Raw genomic sequence first — 26,921 nt, 5'->3', positions numbered from 1 at the left:
TTTCTTTGGATAATTTGCACTTGCATCGCTCTTTCCCATTATTTATCTGTGTTGTATTAGTGAAACGTTGCCCGTTTTTTTTTTTCATTTAAGGACAGTCAAAACGTTAACCGTTGTGAGTTGTGTTTTCTTTTATTTATTTTTCTTAATATAGTGATAGGAGTCGGGCCACTGGAATTATGCAATTTGAGCCTGTAGGTTATTCCGCATGATTATGGATTTGCCACATAATAGTCAATTGCTGCATAATTTGCAGATTTTAACAAAGTGGTTCCTAGCTAAACTGATCAAAAGTTCCTAAAAATGCAGCTACCTGTATTGCTGCGCAGTGGCAGGGCCAGGCAATTGCAGTAGCCCAACGCATTGGCGTCATACACAGTTAGGCTTTGATAGTGAGGTTGCAGTCCCATTCTGTGTTTTAATTTTTTCATTAAGTGAAGAAACTAAAGATTGTTTTCCGCTTGTGAATGGGCCCTGGGTGTGCCACAGGGCTTTTTTAGGAGGGCCTGGCCCACCCTCTAGAATCAGGCCTGTTAGGAAATATGTAACCTTGGGCGTAGCGGGGCTACACGGAGGTCCAAGGAGTTGCAAACAAATTCTGTGGAACTCCGCTGCGCTACGCCAACTGCCTCCACCCCCCCCCCCCTTATTAACCATTCTACATTAATTAAAATAAAACCACTTACCTGGCATGTGGTGCCCCTGGGCTGCCCTCCTCGTCCTCTTCCTCGCCATCTTGATAATTCTTTGAAAAAACTGCGCATGCGTGCGCGCCTGCACATGTACATTTCTTGCGAGAAATGTGCAAGCATGCTCTGTTTTCACAAAGAATTACCCAGACAGCGAGGAAGAGGAGGAGGGCAGCCCGGGGACGCCGCATGCCAGGTGAGTGGTTTTAATTTACTAGTAAGTAATGTAGATTTACTTGTTAATATAGGGGTGGTGGAGGCAGGGCCTGCCAACTCCGTTTCGCTGCGGAGATTTGCGTTCTACGCGGAGGAGGCAAATCTCTGCGAGCGGAGGTCTCTGCCTGGGGTTAGAAATATGTTGATATTCCCTTGATCGGGCTCTACACAAGTTATTCCTTGCAGAAAACATTTGCTACAACCAAGACAGAGCCGCTGTCGCGCCGTATGGTTGTTTTTTCCACCACCCCGCTTTCTGCCTCTGGTCACAGTGCAACTGCCTTTCCACCACGTTCAGCTGGTACAGAGCACTCTGACCGATGCCAAAGATGCTCTAGAGATGGTCTAGTTGGCTCGAACCAAGGACCTGGCTCTGGCATATATCAAGTGAGCGGGCTCTCCTGAGCTGCTTTGGTACGTTTCTGTGTAATGCACGCCTATATGCCAGCATTTTATCAGCAAGTGCGAGATTTAAAAGAAATGATCAAGAGGATGTATTTCCCTCATTGGCTTTAGTTTGGCTGTTTTCTGCCTGAAACGGCCTCGGTAGATGCCATTTTGAATTTTACAAAATCTGGAGTCTCTTGTCTGAATCAAGTCTTCTTGGCATGTAGGTGCCTGGTAGTTTTTTTATTCTTCTGTAACCTGTCCGGTATAATAGAGGGTGACTGGCTGTTGCTGCAGGGGTGAGATTGGGGGGAGTTCACTTGTAAGGTATTCACCTGGTGCCGTAAACTTATGAATTGATCTTGAGGCCTGCCCAGGCCCACGTCGTACTAGAAGTGGTTTTGGCTGTGATGTCATTGTGTTGCATTCACAGAGGCCTATAGTGTTTGTTGGCCTTTGTGCTGGGTGTTAAATGGAGGGTTGTTGTTTGGTAGCTTTTGGGCAAGAGTTTTGCGGTGCTCAGGAGCTGGTCTCCATAAACTATAATCTTTGGAATTAAGTCTGGAGCCAAGAGCCCGGCCTTGCTCTAGTGATTGAGTGAGTTAGTTCTGCTGTGCCGTTTTAGTGATATCCCTCTAAGTTGTTCAGAAGATTTTGTTGGCCTTATGTCGTGTTCAATGGTGTGTAACTGGATGGTAGCTGCTGGCCGGGGGAGGAGGGAGTTTGTGGTTATTTGGTTGGCTTAAATTTATGGGACTGCAGTGGTGTACATCACCAAACCTACACCTCAGTGGTGAGAAGTAACCTCCCAATAGTTATCCTGTGTTTTTTGGCTCTGCAAATACATCTACATACGGAAGACCAGCAGGTCAGTTGGTGTTGAGTTGCATGCTGTGTAAATTGTTTCTATGAATGGTTTGCTTCTACGCTTTTGTCCTTCATGAAATGTTCTCGTTTTTCCATAATTCCAATTTTTTGACAATTGAACAGCATTACCCAGCCCTCCCCTTTGGGTGCAACATCTATAGTGAATACTGCTATGCTGATAGGATGGCACATAGGGTTGAGGCATCCGTCTGCACCCTCACGAACCCAGGGATCGAAGTTTGTCCTGGCCTACTTCCTTTCTTCTCTGCTTGATGATTAAAGTGACATAAGGACTGGTTAAGAACACTGGTTTTTACACTCCGCTGACTTTGTGTCTGTTTACACTATGTAAATGCCAAAAAACATAGGACATGAAAAAGCTGCAGGGGATCTGGAAGTGAGCACTATAGAAACATGTTGCATAGTCTGGATCGTAGAAAAGGGGTTCTGCTTTCAAGAATTTCACCTGTGTCTAGATGGTGTTTCACGCATCTCTTAACAGCCTCTGGTCTCTGCTCTCTTGCAGTCCTCGGTCTGCTCAAAAATCGTGCAGCTCCTGGGCCAGAACGAGGTGGATCACCGGCAGAAGCAGGTGGTGATGCTGAGCCAGGACAGCTTCTATAAGGTGCTGACAGCAGAGCAGAAGGCCAAGGCGCTCAAGGGCCAGTTCAACTTCGACCATCCTGGTGAGTGCTGTGCATTGGAGGCTCGGGCCAGGGGCAGTGGGTGGTGAGGGAAGATGAGGTCATAAAGAGGCGCAGAAAGCACTTATGTTGGGTTCAGGCTGTTGCACATGAGCCTGGCATCACTGGAGGTACTAAAGTACCTTGCGGTCTCATTTTATGAGGTGGCCTTTGGTGGAAGGGATGCTTCGGTTATGGGTTACCTTTCTTTGGGTAGGGCTTCCCTAAGTTAATAAAACGCAGACTCCTGGATCAACCTTTTCCCATGTGTGCACTCGTAGGCCCGCCTTTATTTCACTTTCTGCGTCAGTGCAAAGATCCCAATGTTAATCATTTCAGCAAAATGACATGGTTTGCGCTGGTCGGGAAGTATATTTTCTTCCTCTCCCTCTCGTATGACCTTCAGTGAACTTCCCGCCGTAATCAAAAACAAATGGGGCCCTCTGATTGGCAGATTAAGCTTTTTAATCCATCGGCCCTTTGGATAGCAAGACTGTTTCCATAGTACTGAATGATCCGATTGGCCTGCTGCACCTGTGGAAGAACATGTTGCCGTTCTCATTAGAAGACTTGGGACTCTGTCCCTGTGTCCTGAAAAAAAAAATTGGGCTGTGTGTTGAGCATGTAGTTCTTTGGTATTCTTAGTCTATAAAATGCCTGTACATCTACTGATTTCTTTAGCTGCAAAACTCTCTGTATGGTGACTGTAGAATCACGTGTGTATGTGTTTTTAGTGAACGCCCAGAGGCTCTGTTGAACTTTTTAGTGATTCCTAAGTGGAGACTGCTCCCTGAGACCAGCCCTTAAGGTAATCCCTTTCAGCTTGCAGATGTGAACATCTGTGGTCGTGTGCTGGCATGCCTTTTAGTGTTTCTGCTTTTTCCCCCTGATATTTGCAGTCACCGCCACGCCTATAAGCACAGCAAGGTTCCTGGTGATGTCTATTTTTAATGGTGTGGTTACAGGCGCCGCAGGGAATGTTTGAAGACTCGAACGATAGGGTTGTTTGTTTTTGCTTGTATGCATGTGGTATTTCTGTAGCGCAAACGTAGACAAAAAGATGTAGAGCGCTGTACAGGGTGAAAAACGAGCATAAAGTCAATGAGTAATAGAAGCTGGACTGTGGATGGGAAATGAATTGTGATGCAGAGTTCTTTAACCCCTCCCCTGCTGGTGACGGAACCACTCTATCAGCCGCGGTCGCGCTGTGCTGATGACGGAGCGGGTCCGTCGCGGCCCGCTCTGAACGCCTGCGCGGCGCGGATTCCGTGCCTGCACTGAACGTTCTATTGAGCGGGCGGGGCCGTGACGGAACCGCTCCGTCATGAGCACAGCGCAACCGCGGCTGGTGACGGAGCGGTTCCATGACCAGCATGCGCCTGCCGTGTGGCCGCCCCGCCCCCTTAGCACTGCGGCGGAATAGCTGCCGCAGTGAAGGGGTTAAAGAGACTAGTCCTCTTCAACTCTTTCCTACATTGGAGCCGCGTTGGGAGATTCCTGGTGGATAGGGGGGGATGTTGTTTCTAGGCCTTAAGTGCATACATGTACAAGACCTGCTTTCATGTGTATCGGTCGGTCCCCCCCTTCCTTTTTTTTTTTTTAAACACTACTTTGCAATATGAAGGTGTCCTAGTAGCAGGGGCATCGAGAACCACCAGAAATGGTGACCCAAATTTCCACCATCAATAAGGGTCTTGAAATGTCTTTGACATTTTATCGTGTTGTAAACCTACTGATTTTCCAGATGCCACCTTTTTAATATATCAATTTTGAGGCTTCTTGTCAGCGATCATTGTATATCATCCAACTTTTTGTTTTGGTGTGTGTCTGTGTGTTTGTACACAGTGGTCTCTGGATGTTCTGTTGAATGTGGAGGTACTGAGCAGACTGTGGTATGTCGGTCTGATATGTGGGTCATGTTGTTTTCCCATCCTTTGTTATGCATGGTCTGTGTGGGTCTTCCAAGCTACTTAAGGCCACCTTGGGTGAGGACTGGAATCCCGGAAGCGAGGTGCTTACCTTTCCCAGCATGGTAAGTAAGCCTCCTTCACTTTGCCCTGTGATCAGACCTGTCCGATCAAAAAGAAACTGGAACTAGAGGGACTGGCTGTGCTTTGGCTCAAACCAGAGCAAGTAGTTTGGGAAATTGCAACTTGGCACGCAGCAATGTCTCGCATACTGAGGATATAGTCTTTATGTTGGCTTTATTAAACGAGCATTGGCAAAGTAAGTAGGTCTTACCCTTTCGAACTAATTGCTTTGCAAATACTATTTGTCAGTTTTGCACAGCATCAGCAAAAAAGTGCGATGACGTGTATGCACAGCTGCTGGAGTAAGTCATAACACTGCTGGTGGTGACATCATTCCGTCTGCGTGTGCATGTGTGATGACTCATGCGAATGAAGAAGTCGTAATTTGCGTATCTGAGGAACGAAGCGCTTACTATTTTATTCATATTATTTTATGTACCATTCCGAGATGGCAGACTGCACTTGAGGCAGTTTACTGTGCTAAAGCGCTTAATGAAAAAAGAGCAGCCTGGCAGTAAATGGTAACTGCTGGGCCCCAGAAACAGTGGTAGAAAAATGTCTTCAGGAGGGGAGCAAAGGCAGACCCAGTGGGAAGTGAGAGGTGCAACTGGAACTGGGCAGGCGTAGCATCGGAGAAACTTGAAGCGAGGGCAGAGGGTAGAAAAGAAAAACAAACAAAAAAAAACGGATGGAGACCAAAGTGGATGAGATGGTCTACAGTGAGGTGGGAGCAGCATTGAATGCGCTGGCGCTGTAGGGAGCAGCATTGAATGCGCTGGCGCTGTAGGGAGCAGCATTGAATGCGCTGGCGCTGTAGGGAGCAGCATTGAATACGCTGGCGCTGTAGGGAGCAGCATTTGAGGAGAGGAAGCAATATACAAAAAGAGCAATAAAACCAATGCTCCATTATGGAGTGCTACACTAACAAGCACTGGCGTTGCCAATAGGTCTCGCAGTAGGAAAGTTTGAGCTATTGGTTGTGTAAATGACAAAGCCCTTTATGTATTCTAAATGATAACAACAGTGAAAGGCATTGTTATTTGCCATTGTAATAGTTCCACCTGTCGTACTGCGCGATCTATTGGCAACGTGAGTGGCGTTGTTCGTGTGTGAGTGGCGTTGTTCGTGTGTGAGTGGCGTTGTGTGTGTGAGTGGCGTTGCGTGTGTGAGTGGCGTTGCGTGTGTGAGTGGCGTTGCGTGTGTGAGTGGCGTTGCGTGTGTGAGTGGCGTTGCGTGTGTGAGTGGCGTTGCGTGTGTGAGTGGCGTTGCGTGTGTGAGTGGCGTTGCGTGTGTGAGTGGCGTTGCGTGTGTGAGTGGCGTTGCGTGTGTGAGTGGCGTTGCGTGTGTGAGTGGCGTTGCGTGTGTGAGAGGTGTTGCCTGTGTGAGAGGTGTTGCCTGTGTGTGAGGCGTTGGCTGTGTGATTTGTGTTGGCTGTGTGATTTGTGTTGCCTGTGTGAGTGGCGTTGGCAGTGTGAGTGGCGTTGGCAGTGTGAGTGGCGTTGGCAGTGTGAGTGGCGTTGGCAGTGTGAGTGGCGTTGGCAGTGTGAGTGGCGTTGGCAGTGTGAGTGGCGTTGGCAGTGTGAGTGGCGTTGGCAGTGTGAGTGGCGTTGGCAGTGTGAGTGGCGTTGCGTAGTTGAGTGTCGTTGCGTAGTTGAGTGTCGTTGCGTAGTTGAGTGTCGTTGCGTAGTTGAGTGTCGTTGCGTAGTTGAGTGTCGTTGCGTAGTTGAGTGTCGTTGCGTAGTTGAGTGTCGTTGCGTAGTTGAGTGTCGTTGCGTAGTTGAGTGTCGTTGCGTGTGTGAGTGTCGTTGCATGTGTGAGTGTCGTTGCATGTGTGAGTGGCGTTGCGTAGTTGAGTGGCGTTGCGTAGTTGAGTGGCGTTGAGTGTCTTTTAGTAGATGAGTGGCGTTGAGTGTCTTTTAGTAGATGAGTGGCGTTGAGTGTCTTTTAGTAGATGAGTGGCGTTGAGTGTCTTTTAGTAGATGAGTGGCGTTGAGTGTCTTTTAGTAGATGAGTGGCGTTGAGTGTCTTTTAGTAGATGAGTGGCGTTGAGTGTCTTTTAGTAGATGAGTGGCGTTGAGTGTCTTTTAGTAGATGAGTGGCGTTGAGTGTCTTTTAGTAGATGAGTGGCGTTGCGTAGATGAGGGTGAGGTGTTGAGGGTGAGTAAGGATGAGTGAGAGTGAGGGTGAGTGAGGTGTTGAGGGTGAGTGAGGAGTTGAGGGTGAGTGAGGTGTTGAGGGTGAGTGATGGTGAGGTGTTGAGGGTGAGGTGTTGAGGGTGATTGAGGTGTTGAGGGTGAGTGCGGGTGAGGAGTTGAGGTGGAGGCGTTGAGTGTGAGTGAGGGTGAGTGTGAGGTATTGTCATTGAGTGTGAGTGAGTGTGAGTGAGGGGGTGTGAGGGTGATGGGGGGGTGATGGTGAGGGTGTGTGAGCGTGAGGGTGTGTGAGTCTGAGTGTGAGTTATTGTCATTGAGTGTGTGTGAGTGTGAGTGAGGGGGTGTGAGTGTGTGAGTGTGAGGGTGAGGAGTTGAGGGTGAGTGAGGTGTTGAGGGTGAGTGAGGTGTTGAGGGTGAGTGAGGGGTTGAGGGTGATTGAGGGGTTGAGGGTGATTGAGAGTGAGTGAGCGTGAGGGTGAGTGAGGGTGAGTGAGCGTGAGGGTGAGTGTGAGTTTGGGTGAGGTGTTGAGGGTGGGTGAGGCGTTGAGGGTGAGTGAGGATGAGTGAGGGTGAGTGAGGAGTGAGTGTGAGTTAGGGTGAGGGGTTGAGGGTGGGTGAGGGTGAGGGGTTGAGGGTGAGTGAGGGTGAGTGAGGGTGAGTGAGGGTGAGTGAGGGTGAGTGAGGGTGAGTGAGGGTGAGTGAGGGTGAGTGAGGGTGAGTGAGGGTGAGTGAGGGTGAGTGAGGGCGAGTGAGGGCGAGTGAGGGCGAGTGAGGGCGAGTGAGGGCGAGTGAGGGCGAGTGAGGGCGAGTGAGGGCGAGTGAGGGCGAGTGAGGGCGGGTGAGTGAGGGTGAGTGAGGGTGAGTGAGGGTGAGTGAGGGTGAGTGAGGGTGAGTGAGGGTGAGTGAGGGTGAGTGAGGGCGAGTGAGGGCGAGTGAGGGCGAGTGAGGGTGAGTGAGGGGTTGAGGGTGAGGACCCAGGACCTAATTGGGACACAGACTGGCATTTCTGCTCCAGACGACTAAGAAGCGGCCACAGAGAGCCAAACGATAAAAGCACAACTAACGAGAGGCTGAAATTCTACTTGAATATTCTGCCCGCGTTGCCTTGTTCCTTTTGAAAAGGAGATACCAACGCTGAGCGCTGAGATACAGCGTGGCACTTCCTAGCATTTTCGTGGACCTCAGTCGCGTATTCTGCAGATGCGTACAGAAAATGCTTGTCTATAGATCCCAACATGGGAGCAGAAAACGGAACATGGGGACTGAACCACCACCACAACGGACACGACCATCTGTCGGGCCAACCCGAACCGTTTGCTGCAAATGGCGGCATGTGCGCTGCAAAACAAGGGGGTGGGGGGCTGCAGCGCACAGCCCACCCCTCCAAAGCAATCGACAGAAGAAGCATGGCGTCCTTTTCTGACCCAGGTGCACGCGAGAAAAGGGCGCGCGTGCAAAACGAAAGCAGACGCCTTTCACGATGTTGATAAACACGATTGATTTTTGCCATGCATGAAAAACCATGAATGGAGGGAGAGGGAGCCAGCGAGCAGCCAGCCAGGCGGTGGAAGCGGTGCGAGCACTCGGACAGGAGAAACGCGACGTGCACCAGAAACAAAAAAATGAAACGCCGGATGGGGGCGGGAAAGCCTGGTGGGAGGCGTGAATGCGCGAGGGGAGGCAGGCGGATTGGGAGAGAAGCCTGATGGGGGCGGGAGAGCCTGGTGGGTGGGCGTGAATGAGGGGAGGACTGGGCTGGGCTTGCATGCGGATTGGGAGAGAAGCCTGATGGGGGCGGGAGAGCCTGGTGGGTGGGCGTGAATGAGGGGAGGACTGGGCTGGGCTTGCATGCGGATTGGGAGAGAAGCCTGATGGGGGCGGGAGAGCCTGGTGGGTGGGCGTGAATGAGGGGAGGACTGGGCTGGGCTTGCATGCGATGCGCGTGCATGTTGACGGGCACTGCATGAAAACCGCGGGCTGAAAGCCCTTTGGTTTGAAGAGAAAATAGCCGACTTGAATTCTCCCCATTTCCCATTCCTGCGGAATGGTAAAGGCTCGACCTAAAAAGGAGTCCTGTGAATAGGAGGTGAAAGGATCCAATTCCTCCAATGAAAAGAATGGGCAGGTGGAAGGTTTGAATGGCTGGCGGTTGAGGTGAATAAGGAGCTCACAAGCGAAGAAGGGGTAAGGAACATAGCAAGCCAAACGGGAGGAAACCCTCAATAATGGACCAAAATGGCAATGGTTCTACGGTACTTGGTCATACAGTTCGGTGCAAGCACTTGGGTAGAGTTGGAAGTGTACATCCAAACGGGCAGTAGGTGATGGATGAATATTCCATTAGATTGAACCTGAAAAGTCTCAAGCCAATTGGCTGAAAGATTTTGTTTAGAGAAATCCAATGGTTGACAGCCCCAAAACCAACTCTGTGTATTGTAAACAGTAGGTCTCTGACAGTTGCACTGTCAAAACCCAGGCATTGGAACAGGCTGAAAAATACACTTGTACGAATCCTTCTTACATTTGTTTCTTGATCTAAATGGCCCCTTCTATCGACAAACATAAGAGCGCAGAATGTGCTACTGGCTTTAAAATCCTTCTGTGGCAACCAGTCCATCTGCATGCAGACTTCAAACTCCTCTTTAGGTAGCTGGGGCAACATGTGGGTCTTGTTTTTGGCTACTTGCTCTAGTTCCTGCTGAGTGGTCAGGTTGGCTGCTGCAAGGCACCTGAATATTTCATCACTTCTGGGAGTGCAAACTGCGGCCAGTTAATGGCTTTTTCGGACCCCACTTAAACTAAAGAGAGCCATTTCCCTTGCTTGTAGTACACCTGGGACCCTTGCTGCAATACTTGGTTATGGATTTGAGGAGTCCTTTTGGAGACTCTGAACATGCAAATACATGATAATTTGGGAATGGCCAGGACATTATAATTTGATTTATTTTGGGAAGTCTATCGGTGATGGGGAGAGTACACATCTGTGCTTTGCTGGTCACACTCCTGCATTCTGCCTTAAGCACCACATCTGTATTAATGGTATGCTTGTTTTCAGAATTTTCGTTTTTTGGCTTTTACCACTGCTTTTGAGACTTGGCCTTGTTTTGTATGAATAATCTTGCACCCGTGCAGTGTTTATAGTAGGTAGCAGTGGCGTCACTAGGGTTGGTGTCACCCGGTGCGGGTAACTCATGGTGTCACCCCCTCACGACTTAATAAAATGTAATATTACTTAACCCGTAGTCTGTCGGCTTCCACCACCCCGCCCCCCTGCTCATATCTGTGCAAGCCGGTACTGGGTCTAACTCGTGAAGGCACAGTACCATAGCTGCCAAGGTTTCCGATTGCTAATGTGGGACATTTTCATAATTGCAGTGTAATTATGAGTGACATTCAACGACTATGAGTGACACTTTCTCGCAAGCAACATCAAGCAATGAAGAAGTACTAAACATATAAATAACAGACATTACACCCATTTGGGCAACGAAAAACTCAGATCTTAAAACTGCTGTAAAGTGGTAGAAATGGAAGGGCACTAACCTAGTAAAAAGCAATAGCTCAGATTATCCTCATAAAATATACAGTTTTGTGAACGTGTGGTGTGGTCCATGTTCTTTCTTTCCTTTCTTCTCCCCTTTTATCCTCTTTCTTGCTTTTTCCCTCCTTCCCATTGTCTCATTTTCCATGTTCCTCTAGTAAACTTTTTTTCTTCCTCACTCAAAAGGTAACCGTGGTAAAACGGGTTAGCCATGTGGCATCATTTGGGATCAAAGCGTGTATGATGTTACTTCCGCTACTCCAGGTGTTTGGACTGACACTTTATAAAACTTCCTCTGTATGCTAATAGCACCAAGAGGCCTTATTGATCCAGAGCCCCTGTGCAGGCGTCCCTGGAGGGCGAAAGGACGCCGTAAGCTGCCATCGACCCTGGCTGACTTTAGCACCCCTTTCGGGACACAAGCACAGCTGTCCACGTGCCGCTGTTAATGTATATAATTGGTCTAGTTACTGCCAGACACGGTGATCAGGAAGGTGCAGCTAAACCTGCTCGAGCAATGTGCTGTAAAAAAAAAAACGTCTCTGGAGCGTCCAGGCAAAGAAGCACTTTCCTGGCTCCATTCATTAATTGTAATGCCCCTTTTCTGCAGTCTTGGCCACGGTGCCCTGCCCCACATTAAGTATAGATAGGTCAGTTGCCCTCGCTGCCTGCACCCTCCGATCGCTGGTGTGTGAAAGCTGCCGCCTGCTATAGCAGACGCTCTAAGTATGTTTTGCAAGGTACAGGTGATGGCGATTGTGCTTTTAAACTTGTAGCGCAGCAAATAAAACAAAATGCTGCACAATCATTCAACGTGCGCCAAACAGCCGCCACTTTGGTGTAATATCTGCGAAAACACCGTCCTGTGCACAAGACCCAGCAAGACCTGCAGGCAGGCAAAATAAACTAAAGCAGAAACCACTGACCCCCACAGGTACTGGCCTCTCGGAACTCCAGCAGTGCCGGCCGGGGTACTACCGCACATCAGCACAGCGCGACTACCCTTCAGACCCTTAAGCACAGTTATTCGACTGGAGTCTTGGAATATTTGTTGGACTGTCTCCTTCCCTGTCATTTGCAATTCGGGGTCGCGGTGACTCGGCAGCGCCCGAGGCCACTCAGGTGCCATGTCAGCAGCGTAAACAGATTGGTGTCACCCCCATGATGGGGTGACACCCGGTGCGGTCCGCACCCCCCGCACCCCCCTAGTGACGCCGCAGGTAGGTAGACCTCCTGTTGGAGCCTTAGGTCCTCCATCTGCAGTTTGACGTTACGTCAGGGTTTGAGAGAACACACACAGCAAGTGCCAAAGATGCCTAAACTGGGCTACGATATATTTCATATTTTCTGTTGTCCAAAGAATTAATTCTACAATTAAGCATTTACATTTTAGAAGTACATAGAAAAATGAAAAAATCGGATGTGGAACGTCATGACAATTGGCTATCCACCTACCATAATTTGGGTAGCGTGGAGCAAAACCTGCCTTTTCCAATGCCCTCACGTGAACCGGGATTACTCTTTCATATTCTAAATCAATAGTGGTTACTTGCACTGCACGCCAGTTGCATCTCGCAGTAAAGTATAAATGAAGCATGACGAGTAAATCAAAAAAACGCATGCCACTTTTCTCTCAAAATAAACAAGACCAGGGCATTTCCAAAACTTGCTTTTAATATCGTTTTGTGGGTGTGCCGTTGCTGCATCGTGATCTCCGCTGCGATGTTGTCACAGTCCAGGAATGCAGAGCAAATGGTCTACCACTGTCTGTAACCAGAAAGATGTATGCAGCTGACCCATGAAGTAACCGGGCTGCAGGCTCTCACCAGGCAAATGTTGTGCTCTTTGGCAAATTAAAAAGTTGAGTGTTTGGCTTTAGCAGGGTAATGTTGGTGCCCTAGGACTCATTCTGTGAAGTGCTTCATTTGTGTTCATCAGCGCGGGGGTGGGGGGAGGGGGAGGGGGTTGAAAGGGGGCGGTGCAAGTAGAGGGGAAAAGCACTAAGAGCAAGAAAAGGCATGTTCTCCTATGGAGTACTGAAATAAAGTAGCCCCCTGCGTGTGAGCAGTAGGATGTGGTAAAGCCAATAGGTTTGGCATTTGCCTGGAATGCACACCCACCCGCTCTGCATGCCATGCTTGTTGAGGATGTGATCGGTTGGAGGCTTCTGCAGTCTGACTGCAGGGTTTGTTGCTGGTTGTGTGTCCCGGGGAGTGACTGTGTGGCGACTGTCAGGCGCTGAACTTTTGAGAAAAGTACATACACAGTATATGGTCATCCACCCATCTCCCCCCATGCCCACGTGCCACTAACCACGGCTCCTTGTTCCCTTTCCTCAGATGCCTTCGACAACGAGCTGATCGTGAAGACGCTGCGGGAGATCATGGAGGAGAAGACTGTTCAGATCCCAGTGTACGACTTTGTCGCCCACTCTCGGTAATAAGCCCACCTGGCCCTGCCGTTGATTGCAGGGCGTGAGTCCCCGGCACTAGTGACATGGTATGGGGCTTTCCGCTACCCTCTGGGAATTCACTTATACAGAGAGACTCTTGCAGCCCTAAGTCAAAAAAGGCTAGGGTTAGGGCTGAGAGTAAAGGGTGTAGATAACACATGACGTGGGGGGGGAGAGTGCGCAAAGTCCCCGCTTTACAGAATTCAATAACTCTGCCTTGATTCTCTGCACAACTTAAAGCATACCTCCCAAATTGCAGGAATTGAATTTTCTCGTAAAATGAAGACACTTGATTTGCTGTGAATCTTTCTTAAACAGTGCACTCTTTGTAGCCGGCCCCCACTACGTCCTATTTCTTCTCCCAAGACCATCCCAGGACAAGACTCTTCGGCTGTAAACCCTAGAGGATAATGGGGGTACATAGACAGTCCAAAAAGTAACTTCAAGTAGCCCCGCAGAGTTGAACAGAGTTTTCTGCTCTGAAAAAACCCTTGTTTCATGGGAGTAAGACTGCAAAACTTCCGGAGTCCGATACCTTATGCACCTGGACACAACATGGGTATGTGGTCTGCTGTGTGCTAAAAAAGGGATGAAATGTAACTGGTCATTAATGACTTTTTTAATTTATTTAAAAAAAAATTATTGTGCGCTTGCTGCCACAGTCTTGCGGTATCGCAGCATTATAAGCGGACCATTTTCAGTGTGAATCTTTTCTGGATTCACATGTTGTCCATTATTCGGTCATCTAATGATTGGGTCCGGAATTCCCCTTGTAGAGTTTGTTGTTGCATCTTTCAACTACATATCACATTTGCTTGTGTATCGTCACTTTTAGAGCTAAAATTAGCTTGTTTAAAGTGATTTTCGTGCTTCCAGGGGCCCAAATGGCCAATTTACTCACTCTAAGGTCTAAAAAACGCTAATATTTTTCTCAAACAAAATCCTTTATTAATCGATTTCCTATCATCTTTTAGCAGACTCGGCCAACAGGTTTCATCCCTTTATAGGGACTTCATCTGGGCCTAAAAATTTCCATATAAACTTAATTAGCACTTAAAAAAATAAAAATTAAAACCATAGTCCCATTTTGTTGTTGTCTCTTAAAACCTTTCCCATTTTTTATATTAAATACTTTGTCTATTTTTAAACAAAAACTAATTCGTACCTCAAATGTGTACAAGACACGTTTCTGTAAACCCGATTCGAAATTTCCCAAATGTTAGTCCAGACTTCATGCTAAAATGTGAATACATCCTATTCATGAAAATCCTACCCCTTTCGTAGATAGGCTGTTCAAGATGGCGCCCACCCCAGAGAATGCAACTATAGAGTCGAGGAAAAACACGTACTGCACATAAATAAAGTAGTAATGCAGGAGAATGAACAACTTTACAAATGAATATTGGGATCTAAATATTGAATATAACTATAAGCAATAGAAGCTTGGATGCTCAATGAGAACAAGGAGAAACTGTTTTGCCCTTGTATTAAAATAAAAATAAAAATGTAGGTTCTATATTGAGATTTGTGGGCAGTCTTAACTCTAGGAGTGGGCACAGTATATTGAGAATCTACTTGGGATTTTGACCTGTGCGGTCTAAGGATCGTTACTGCTACTTTTGGAACTGGTAACCTTAACCCATCACTTCTGTTGGTCTAATGTACACACTTAAACATTCTTCTTTTATCACTATGAAATTCTTGTGTGAGCGGAGAGAACCCTTTACATTCATTTTCCTTCATAAAGAAGCCCAGGAACTGTGGCGGCTGTTATGGTATGGGTATTTGTATAGCTCGCCACTTGCCCAGGAGGGTATCCTGGAGCTGATGCTGGAGCTGTATGGGCCGAGCCTGGCTGTGTGGAGGTCTTCAGTTTCTTGCAAAATTCAAGAACTGAGGAGGCTGCTCTGACATGAGGGGGTTGTTTTTCCAGGCTTTAGGAGCGCATTAGGAGAAGGCACAACGACTGGTGGGGGGGGGGGGGGGGGGTGATGTGTCTCTCTCTTGCTGAGCAGAGGTGTCTAGTTGGTTTGTGGAAGTTTGTGCTGTTGATGTACGGGGAGCCAGTGTTGGCACTGTGGTGTGCACTGCAGCGCACTCTGGGCCCACGGAGATGCAGAATTGCTTCACTATACACCATGGCCCTGTTTAGTGTGGCTCTTGTGCACCAGGAAGCTCGGTAACCTGGTGCACGGTGGCTGATGTGACGGCAGCAGCAGAAAGTCTAAAAATAATGAGTTGAACTTTGATTAGAAAGGTAGGTGTGGTGACTTGGTAGAGATCTGGATTGGGGAAAGGCATTATTTAGTTAATGTACTTTCTGCATATTGGGAGCATTAGTGCAACTTCAGTAACCAAGATTCTACGATTTAAAAATGTTTAAAAGAGGGCTGCTTGAGCTGCCAGCGTGCCAGAACCAGGAAAAGGTTTTGAAAAGTACTGGACCATACTAATTAACAGGAAAATGAATATGCCTGAACTCAGTTCCTGTTGCATTCCTTTAACATATATTCCTGAATGAAGGAACTATTTGTGGAGGTGCTGCCCTTAAATTGGCCCTGGTTGCGTCCTGCAGTGCGTACATGGCCAGATTGGAAGAGAGAACTCAGTCTGCTGGGATTAGACCGCAGCACCCATGGTTGACTTCTAGCCTTTTGTGCCCATCTCTAACAAGTGGCCGGCATCTGTTGCAGACTATGCTTTAAGTGGAAAAATAGAGTACCTGTTTGCTCCTGAGAAGTGCTGCCACTCCTATTGACTGTAATTGCAGCAGTGCTGAAAAGTGCAGGTGATCTCCCTTTAAAATTAAACAAGTGCAGGCACTCCGTACCGGCCAGCACCTGCCCATTTAAAGCACTTGTTGCAGAGTAAAATGCTTTTAGGGCACCTTTTGTGGCAGCCAGCAAGGCTGTCTCCGCCTGATAGTCTCCTTTTGAAGGCCTTTCCATGTTCTCTGCCTGGTTTGCATCCTTTGCCCTTTCTCTTTCCTGGCCCTTTGTCTTTTATTTAATGTTCTTCCCCCGCCCCCTATCGATTGCCTTCCTTTCTCTGTCTTTCTTTACTTCTGTGGTGACATTCCCGACCCCTAGCCTCCAGCATACAACCTGTTGGTTACTGGCACCGAGCGGGGGCGAGCCTGTGCAGCGCGCGCACGCATCAGGAGGCCCGCTGTGGAGGGCTCGTCTGACCCCTCTTATCTCCCTTCAGCTACCCCCTGCCCCCAGCGCTGCATGCGCCCAGAGCTCACACTTTGATGTAGTGAGGGTCCTCTGTAGGCCTTCGGAGAAGCAGCCATTGTGGTCCGGCTGCACCTGCTCTGCTCACACAAACAGCACAGTGGCCGTTGTCAGGGAAAAGAGGAAATGTGCGCCATTTCCTCTCGGGCGGGGCTCCTGCGGCCTGGGCGGATGCGCTTGTACTGTCAACAAATATGTTCTATTAAAGTCCATATTTCGCAATCTTAACAGCTTTTGATTCCACAACACTGCATCTGGCATCGGCTAGCCCCACAGGTGCCCTCAAAAGTCGAGTATACGCGCCTGCCCTTTATTTTGTTCGGGGTGGGGCGGGCATCTTTTATAGGTTGCCAGCGAGACTCCTCATTGTTTTTCCTGATGTCCCGAAAGACTCCGGGAAGAGGGATATTTCTGCCATTCTTGGCACACTCCAGGGACCAGGGTGCTACTGGTGGAAGCCTGTCACTCTTGTAGCTGCTGGGCATTGCTTGGCTCAGGACTGAGACTTTGCGCTTGTGTGCCAACCTCTGCCTCCAGTCATGGTGCACAAGTTCAGGTCCTGGCTGGTATAATCCAAGCGCTGTGTCCCTAGCCCGCTGCGGTTCACGAGGCCTGCAGCGATGGGATGGGGTGTGTCCAATGGGTGCCCTCTGTCTGACCTTCAGTCAGCTGGGATTTGGGCAAGCGGCCAGCCTCAGTCCAGAGAACTGGACTCTGGGGTTCTCTCCCTGACCCCTCTACTTACCTCACCAGCTCTTACCCATGGATGCCCAGCTGGCAGCCATTTAACTTCCAAGCCTTGCAGCCTCTGAAACGGAATACTGCCCTTCGAAGTAGTTTGACCCAAATATTTAAGGCCTCTGGAATTTATGGTCGAGCATGATTTGGTGTGGTGGCTTCTGAATAGGAGTGAGGAAGTTGAGTGGGGGTTCAGAAGTGGGGGAGCGATTAATTTCCTGTATTAATGAGGCTAAGCTAGTCATCCGAGTCGGAAGGTGCTGGTTCCTTGTGGCATGAGTGCTGGTACGCGCTACAGCCTATGCTTACCTTCGTACAGACACCCTCCTTTAAAAAAAAAAAAAAAGCTTATTACTTAAAACCAGAGCTGTCTAGGTCTCGACTTCACCTCCTGCCTTTCTCCCATAATCCATGCTTCCTGCCCCTGTTGCACTCATGTGGTTTCCTGCTCATCCCTGCGTGTCACGGTTTTCCTATCTTTCTCTTCCACCTTCTTTCTCACATTTCTGTCTTTTTCTGTTTGCTTTTGGTCAAAGTCGGATAAATATGCCTCGGTCCCCAAGAACGAGCGCCTGTGGCCACCACTGGCACAAATGAAGCGCTGACTGCGCTGCAGAAGCTGTAGTGCTCAGAAGCTGGAGGGCCTCCACGCTTGGGGTTTGACCGTGCAGCTGTCCACAAACCCGTTGCTTGTAATCTCGAAAGAGCGAGCTTCCGGTCCACCCCTCTGTCACTGCTTTGCTGAAACCAGCGTGTTTCAGCCATTGTCTACATTTTCAACCAAATCTTGTCATCGGCAAATTGAGTATTTCTCTCACCTAATGCCATTTGCTGTTTTAGTGTAGGTTGTCTCCATTCCGGTGTTTACATTGAACTGCACGAGGGACTTTTACAACTAGGGAGCCTTCAATGCAGTTTGCCTTTTGTTCTCTGTTTAATGTGCTTGTGCTGCATGTGTTCGCACAGAAAACCCAGACCTCTTGATGAAGATTGTTTTTGGCTGTTCACAGACGTGTAGAACTTGAGTGTTCATGCGAGTTGTTGAAATACTTGGTGGTGTGGTCTGGTGCAGCGGTTTGCAAGGGTCTGTGATGCAGCACACAGGAAGCAATAAACGAGCAGCAGCCTATAATGTGGTTATGGGTGCACCTTCACTCTGCAATCTTATGCATGCGCTTGGAGATCTTCCCAGTATTAAAGCCACGGGGGGATGAGATTGCCTAGCAACCACTTCCGCATAGGAAGCTCAGGCAACATGGAATGAGACTGTTCACGCCACTGCTTTATTTCTGCACATCAAACTTGACATTCAGTGGGGTTGAGAGCCAGCAGCACTTGCAATCTGATTGTAATTACAAGGAGACCTTTTAGCTACTAAACAAATGAAAGTACTAAAATATATTTTGTTCTTGTTTATCTTCTGGGGTGCATAAGGAAAGAAGAGAGTATCACCGTGTACCCTGCGGACGTGGTGCTCTTCGAGGGCATCCTGGCCTTCTACGTACAGGACATCCGCGACATGTTTCAGATGAAGCTGTTTGTGGACACTGACGCAGACACTAGGCTGTCCCGCCGTGGTAAGAGTCAGCAATACCTTTCTGCTATTTATCTAGAAGCGATGTGAACTGTCTGAGCGCCTGTTCACAAAATGTTGTATTCTGATATCTGTCTTGCACCTGCTCCGATAAAGATGGGAGCTTCAAAAGTGCCAAGTTGGATTAGTTTCTAAAGTTTGGCCTCTCTTACTATGACATTGTGCATACGGCTGTGCAACCTGATTGTGGCCTACCACATGTTGGCCACCACTTTCAAATCTTCTGCCACATAGGTATTCCAAATGATTCACCTTAACCAAAGTATTAAATCTTAATCCATTTGATTTAATCCTTTCTTTTCCAAAATTATTCTCTAATTTTCATCACGTCAAAGGATGCAAACATTCGTTGGTTCACTTTTAGCATTTTAATATTCAATGTTTTGCCCATCCAGGCCTATACATGAACTGATGGTGGGTGAACCCTACAGCCTAAGAAGTTTCCCATCTGCAGTAACTAGATGCATGCCGATTGGAATAGACCTCTGTTTTTCTCATTTTAATCAATAGTTAATTTAGAATTACAAAAAGGCATTATACATCTTAAGTACACCGGCATATTGAGTACATTCAGAATTAGTAAAAATATTTTAGCTTCACATGCTAAGGAAATTATCAGGCATGTAGTCGTTTTTCCACATAAAACCTCTTGATGAACGAAAACTGGGTTGAACAGTTCTAACGTCACCAACAAAGATATTGTTTCCTAAAGGACTAAAATTAAGTGCATTCATCCGCGCAAGATGAGGAGAGCTTCACTTACTGGCTTGAGAGCTCTATTCACAGTACTCTCTCAAGGGGGTTAACCAATTTCCGTGCCTCTCCGCAAATTTCCGATACGTGACGCCCGCCTCCCGCCCTCAATATTAAACAGATTAAAGCCTAAAATAAGATTTAAAACCCTTACCTTATCGCGGGGTCATCTTCCTGGTCTATCACGCCTTCTTCTTGAAACTGCGCATGCGTGGGAGCCTGCGCATGTGCATTCATCGCCAGGAATGCGCAGGCTCCCGTGCATGCGCAGTTTCAAGAAGGCGCGATAGACCAGGAAGAGATGACCCCGTGATAAGGTAAGTGTTAAATCTTATTTTAGGCTTTAATCTGTTTAATATTGCGGGCGGGAGGCGGGCGGGCAGCTTCCGTTCCGTCCCAGAGTGTGTGGAAATTTGCCCCATTTTTCCGCCTTTGCGGAAGGGGCAAATCTCCGCGCATTACATCGGTGAAACTGAAATGTCCGCCCACCCTTAACTAATTCAAATACTCCAGTTTAACCCACATTATTACTGTCCTCATTTCTGATAAACCTTTAAGTAGGTCTTTAATGTTTCCGGAAAGAATGGAGTTGTGAGAAGCTGGCTTGGTTTATGATGTTCACTAATGTAAGTGGGCACCTTGCACCAGTCTTAGAAGCTCTCCAAGTGTTAGTTGCGGAGAGCAGCCTTCAGGCTTAGTCCAGAAGGAGTGTTAAGCAGCTTGTTTTACCAGAACTCAAACTTATAGTATAGATTAAATGAAAAAGAACCACACAAGGTACTTATAAAAATATGTATTTATTATAATATACTCTCTAACACGTTTAGATATATCCCTACCCGGAGAGAATAACATTGCACACAATACTTTGCAAAGAAACACAGTAAATAGAACAGAATATACAGTGGACCCCAGGGGGGGGGACCAAACAATATACTGAAAGTGGTATAAGAACCACGACTCTGGTCAAGACAGTGTAGAGAGGACATAGAAATGCTGGGGAGCCAAGAAACCACCCAAGGTGAGTAGATAGGGACCCTGAAGAAACCCTGTGTAAGACACAAGGGTGGAGAGCTGCTGCACCTTTGGATACCCTGGTACCCACGTGACCTACACCAGGGAAGCCAAGTGCATAGGAGTGGAGTTGTGTCGGAAACCGCAGTTTCAGGACTTCAGGAAAGTGCTGCTGCAAAAAGAGAAAGTGTCCGGTGGAATCCAAAGGTGGATTCTAGATGAGAGGTACCTGCAAGCAGAGGGGACAGTCTGTCACTCAGGAGTGACCAGGAGACTTGGAAGACTAATGCTCTCTGATGTCGGGTGTTGCAGGATGGATGACCATAACCGTGACTCTGCAGCTGTGAGGACCAGGCGTGGTGCAAGAGGTGTCCCACGCCGGATGTCTAGCGCTGAGGGGTCGGTGTCTGGCGGGAGAACCAACGAGGCATGACAAATGCAATTAATGCAGAAGGGTCGGAACCAGCAAGGTCTAGGGGAATCATCATAAGCAGGGGAGTCAGGGCAGGCCCTGAGAAATCAAGGGAGCCCAAAAGAAACAAAGGTGACCCTCAATTAGACCCACAGGCTGGAGACTCATGTGTCGCGAGAGGACTTCAAGCGGCTCACCAAAAGATTCAGTCCACAATGCGGTGTGGCGGAAGATTCTGGTCACTGGAGGTGCTCGAAGTTTGGGCTTCTTGGTGCCCGAAGATCTTCTTGGAAGGAAACCAACAAGCCTTTAAAGCTGCACGTTGACGCGGTGCACAGGGGTTCGGTTATTGGTACCCCCGCGAGGGATACTGGCCTCCAACTTGGCTAGAGGGCAGGCCTCGGGACTTGTGGACCACCACCACCTGTGTTTCAGAACCTTACGGAGTCCGGAGGAGCCTCGGATCAGCAGACCGGTCGACTTAGTTGCTTTGCCTACAAATGCAGGAGAGTGACTCCTTCACTCCATGGGAGACTCCTTCAGGTGTCTTTGATGCCCACAGGCCTTGGAAGGTTGCTGTATGGTGCACAGACGATTCAGCAGACTGGACTTCATTTGGGCTCTAATTCATCTCCCTTCCAGACTGCCCAGACAGTAGACGAAGTACTGTCTGATCTGAATCTTGTCCGATGACGAATCTAGGGACCCACCCACAGGTAAGCCCTTAAGTACACCAAGGAAATGGTTGGGATGATTCAGGGGACCCTCCCAGGGAAGGGGCTGGACAGGTGGAGGTTACCCCTATGTCCAGTTTCGTGCCAGAGCGGTAGCCAACGACTGGTTTGAACTGGATTATGCATGGGGACACCAAATGGGCCCCTCGTGCAGACTGAGTGGCGTTCCCAAGGGCACCCACCCACCCACCCAGCCACAACAGGCTAAATCATGTCTGTGAAAGGATGCCTAATGTTCTGCCTTCTCCTGCTCAAGCTTTGCTCGGCAGCAGGTGGGCAGAATCGTGTCTCTAGTCGGCAGCAACCATTTTGGGCTGTCCGGGTCAAGAAGTCTGGTACCGGGTGCACGGAGAGCCTAACTTAGGGCTCTTGCAGTGCTTGGAATCATATCTCCACACCAATTACGCAGTGCCCCTCAATATAATATATGGCTGCTTCACTTACAACCCAGGAGAATGGACTCCGTACGCTGTAGGGGTGTTATACTCAGGCAGGGGCACCCTCGCACTTAGAACCAAGCACCATGCCTTCAGGATTGAAAAGGCCTGCTATAGGGGTGACATAAGTTTTAGGTGCAGTGGCCCCAGATATAGGAAACCTATATCAGTAATAATTGGTGCAAGCACCAGCTTTCACAGGCTGCAATGGCAGGCATTTAGTTCCATTTTGAATGGCCTCCAATGGGGGCATAATGCCATAATGCATGCTTCAGACCATGGGGGACCTCTGGGATACCTATGTCCTGAGTAGCTTAGTACCATATAATAGGGACTGATCAGGGTACCCCAATATTCATTCTGGGATGGACCTAAGTACTAAACACACCAATTTAAGGGAGAAAGCAAATAGACTGTGGTCCTGATTAGCAGGATCCCAATCAGGCTAGTCAGAAACCGCTTACCATCAAGCACAAGTGGGGGTAACCATACAGAAGAATGCTACCTTCCAACAGGAGTACTCAGTGAATTCCATGCCACGTGTTCACTGGTGGCTAGTCGAGACTGATTTGTCAATCTCCTCCTTAGCCCCTATTCCTCCTGGGTAGATACCCTAGGATGCATGGCAGTGGATTAGGAAGCTCTCCTGGCTCCTTAGTTACAGCAACCTTGGAATATTTCACTTCCTCTGTTAATTTGCAATACGATTCCTCTCCATGGCAGCCAAGTTGGTTACATTCAGACTTTCTCACAGCTGCACCAAATTATGTAGCCATAGCATCCATTTTTATGTTTGCTTTCACCAAAGCTGGATGAAAGAAAATACCATTTGCATATGGTAGGACTTTAGGTCCAATAGCTCCCTCAGATGATCTGTAAGGGCTCAATATAAAATGTGTGAAATTTCTGCACCTTAATTTCAACTGAAAGTGTATTCAGGAAAAAATTAAAAGCTGTGCCTCAAGTGGTCCCCTTCACATTGCACAGGAGACTATGTAGTCCACCACTCACTTCTACAGTCTACCTAAAGGCAGTGCTTCAGAAAGCCAGTTAGCAGCCCCTTGCAAATAAAATCTTCCTTGAACTTCTAAAAGGAGCCATGTCTGCGTCCTCCTCACCTCTGCGTGTAGATCTCAACCCTCAATCCAGAGAAATGCAGGCAGTGTGTGCTTCCACTGTCTGGGGGAAGCAGTTCTCACCCACCATCTTGTGCCATGCTAAATCAGTTGCCCAAAAAGGGTCCCCTTTTGCTTTGCAATTCATACTGTGAGTTAAACTTGAGGATGAACATCAAAAGACATCAGCTCTAGCATGTGCAGAACCTCCTTTCCGTGTTTGTGTCCAGCCATTTCTTTACTCTTCCTGCCTTTGTACTGATAAGCTCTCCTTACTTAAGCAGTGTTCTAGAGGTAGCCTTGAAGTGGACCGACAGCATACCGGAGCCTGGTCCCTATCAAATGTGCCTACTATTTCACTATAATCACATGCTAATAATGTTTCCTTGTACAGTTTTCAATTTTCAAACTGCACACTATCTCAAAGCGCCTGCTATGTTACTAAAATCTGGCATGAAAAACTGACCTTTACTTAAAGGTTTTCTTTCAAACTGTCCTCCTTCCCTTCCTTCCATAGCATTCCACCTATGAGCACAACCATCTCCAAGTCGCATGCATGTGCCTAATTCTCTATTGATATATTTCTGTAAATTGTCCACACCTCATTTCAAAGATCACAACCTCTCTTGTATTTTTGTTGTCCATGCACTACAACCTATGCTAACCTCCAACTCATTTATCAGCCCCACCAAACATTTGCACAAACTCGCACACCAATACATTTTCCCTTTTAAGGTGATTACACCTGACTCCTATTAAAACAATCTACCACAAACTGGAGGGAATGCATCGAATTGATTACATGAACAAGACTAATCCTAATACCCAACAATAATACTGGACTAACCACTCACCTTTGGGTTCTAGAGCAGAGTACTGGCCTCTTCAAAGCACTTCTGTGCCCCATCAATGCAGCTGCAATGCAGTAGAATACCAAAATAAAACCATGTATGGAGGGCAAACTGAGACCCAAACATAGGACATCAGTGGTTAGTTACTGGCGTACTCTGATAATGTGCAGGTTGATGCAGACTGGCTTTGAAACAAAGAAATAAATGTACAGTGTCTAAACCCAAGGGTTTCATTTACCTCAACAGAATCACCCGTGTATATGATCAACTGTGTATTAAAACGTGTGCAAGTCTGCTCTTTTAGAGTTTTTGAAATATCAACCAGATTTGTCTTAATTTATCTTACCCCCAGAAAGAAGTTTTAAATTTTTAGATGCGCTGCAGTCCAAAGGGTTATACTATGTGCCACTAACTGTAGGTCCAGATTAAGATGAGGAATTAGCACTCCTCTTCTCTAAAAACCAAACAAATTGTCTGTATGTTTACTTCAAAAACAAATCCAAGCACAAGGTTGTTAAAGGTGCAAAGGTTTGTGGTAAAAAATCCCTTTGCTGGTTCACATATTGCAATCCAGTCTCTAGGTATTGGAATGTTATAACATTAAATATTTGTTTGTTTCAAAATCACTGATGTTGATGGTTCTCTGAATTGAGAAGCAATATGCATATTCATCCTCTTTTGTCCGTCCTCCCTGCAGTGTTAAGAGACATCAATGAGCGGGGCAGAGATCTGGAACAGATTCTCAACCAGTACATCACCTTTGTGAAGCCCGCCTTCGAGGAGTTCTGCCTGCCGGTGAGTTGCAGTAGCTCAGACTAGTTTCTACTGAATGGTGTGAGATGTGGTGAGGAATCCATTCAAGTAGCTTCAAACCAATGGTTTGGCAAGCTAGTCAGAATGCGTGTGATCGCTTCTCCATTGGTAAGCAATAACACTGCGGGGACCTACAATAATTTGCACCATTTTGTCTCTTCTGTCTGGCATGAATAGTTCTGTGCTAAAACTCGCTCATGTAGTTTGAAAGTTAGATGGCTTGGAGAGTTGAATTAGGATTTGCTGAAGGAATGCTGCATACTTTTCCAAAACTGGCAACTCCAAAATGTTGACAGGAGTGGGAAGGCTGGGAGAGTTTTCATACAAGAGACGATGCTTGCTAAGTGGTGTTGGGCTACAGCTCTAAAATTATGACCTGGAAGGTGGGAGAATTGAGTTTTTTGTGGTTGCGTATGGGTGGATTTGCGTGATGGTGTAGTTTGTTTAAATGGAGTTTTGGTAGAATGGGAGTGGAAGTGGTAAAGCTGGAGAGGGTTGGAGTGTGGCGAAGTGAATACTTCTGGTAGTGTGATGGCAGATTAGAAGTTGTAAAGTGGAATTGTGCAGCGAGACCAATAGTAAGGCTTGTGTTTTTAGACCATGTTCTTATCTCTCCTAGACCAAGAAGTACGCAGACGTCATCATTCCACGGGGAGCAGATAATCTGGGTAAGTGGCATAGGTCTGCGTGTTTTAATTATCACTATAAATTCAAGCTCTAGGGTGAGGTGGAGATTATGTATGTATATAGTATATCTATATTTTCATGCATTCTGGACCATCCACGCGGGTAGTCGGAGCGAACATGATTCATTTAACCTTCGACTGGGTTTGCCAATATATTATAAATGCAATACAAATGCCATGGACAACTTTTTATATTACAAGAGAAGTCTATTGTCCCCTTCTGGTGATGTTATTCGCTAATATCTTTACTGTTAACCCTTTCATGATTAATGTTGCTGCGTTTTCCTCTGATATTGGCCTCCCTACGCAGTTGCTTTAACTAGAAAGGTATTGGGAACTGGCCACTCTGAAACTATATAAAATAGCGCACTCATTCAGTGTTTTTCCCCCCCATCCTTTCACCTGGGTTCTATTGTTCTAAATTTTCTTCATACTGTCTTATTTGAAGTGCTCTCCTGCCCATGTTGCAAAGTCCGTCCTCGAAGTACCCACAATAATTATTTTTTTTTATATTGAAAGCCTTAAGATTTAAGATGTAATTGTATCTACGTGTTCTTCATGCTTAGATATACCGTAAAGTTGTGTGCCAGCAAAGTTAGTTGTAAAAATATTGATGTAAACCGCACACGGTTGTTTCGCTCAAACTTTCTATGCCTACGAGCTTTTCAAGGCTGTGAAATAAACTAAAAATAACGCTTGTCCGCCATATTCGGGCATTTTTGAAGATTGTAAATTACCCAAGGGGAAGGGCACTTCCAGTAACCATGGGGATACGTCTCTAGACAGCCTGAGACAAAACGTGTCTGCTGTTTTCACAAAAAAAATGACTTAATCTTTGGGATTAAGAAGGATTTGTTCTTTTAGACTACCATTTGTTCGCATTTTTAAAACTGACTAGCAGACATGGAAAACTATTTTGACGTCGATAATGCTTGAGGGCTCAGTTTTCAATAATGTCATATTCTTGAAAACAAGTCGCATAAATGGAGTTCGAGAACGGTTCGGTTTGGATGTCGTTGGAAGGGCAGTGGGAAAGAGGCGCACACCACATGAGAATAATGGTTTTCAGAGTCTGGCTAGAACAGGAAATGGGCTCTGGCCCAAAATTAAAAGTGGCTTCGTTATTGAATCAGATAGTTGGAGACCGCCGTTTACAAATCGAGGCAGTTTAGAACTTAAGGCACGTCTGTGTTGCATTGGGATCAAAAACTGGCCCTGGCACCCTAAAAACAAGCATTTGCAATGCAATAGGTCTCGCATTTACGAGAGTTTAAGCTATTGACATTTGTAAATGACAATGCCTTTTTTTTATGGGTTGCTTTTAAAACTGATAAATAAAAAGCATTGTCCTTTACAATGCCAATAGCATAAACTCTCGCAAATGCAAGACCTATTGCCGTGCAAATGTTTTTGTGCCATCATTTTTTTTTTTTTTTTTTAAGTGTAAGGAGAGAGCGAGTCCTGCCTGCAACCGGGACAAAGCTATTTGGGGAAAGTGGTGCACAGAGGCTGTAATTAAA

At 47.2% G+C, this 26,921-nt stretch overlaps 1 protein-coding gene across 1 annotated transcript in view; it reads left to right on the top strand.

The window, feature by feature from the left end:
• UCK2 (uridine-cytidine kinase 2) overlaps positions 1-26,921 on the top strand; it is a 119,437-nt gene that overhangs the window by 84,215 nt on the left and 8,301 nt on the right. Inside the window, exons 2-6 of the mRNA XM_086956975.1 lie at positions 2,686-2,845; positions 12,906-13,002; positions 18,427-18,569; positions 24,600-24,697; positions 25,335-25,383. Of these exons, the coding sequence (XP_086813101.1) occupies positions 2,686-2,845; positions 12,906-13,002; positions 18,427-18,569; positions 24,600-24,697; positions 25,335-25,383 (547 nt within the window). The remainder of the gene's footprint in view (positions 1-2,685; positions 2,846-12,905; positions 13,003-18,426; positions 18,570-24,599; positions 24,698-25,334; positions 25,384-26,921) is intronic.

The sequence above is a fragment of the Lissotriton vulgaris genome, chromosome 1_1, assembly GCF_964263255.1.
Source record: "Lissotriton vulgaris chromosome 1_1, aLisVul1.2, whole genome shotgun sequence".
Classification (NCBI taxonomy): Eukaryota; Metazoa; Chordata; class Amphibia; order Caudata; family Salamandridae; genus Lissotriton; species Lissotriton vulgaris.
Note: the sequence above shows the minus strand (reverse complement) of the source record. Positions and strands in the feature narration are given on the sequence as shown.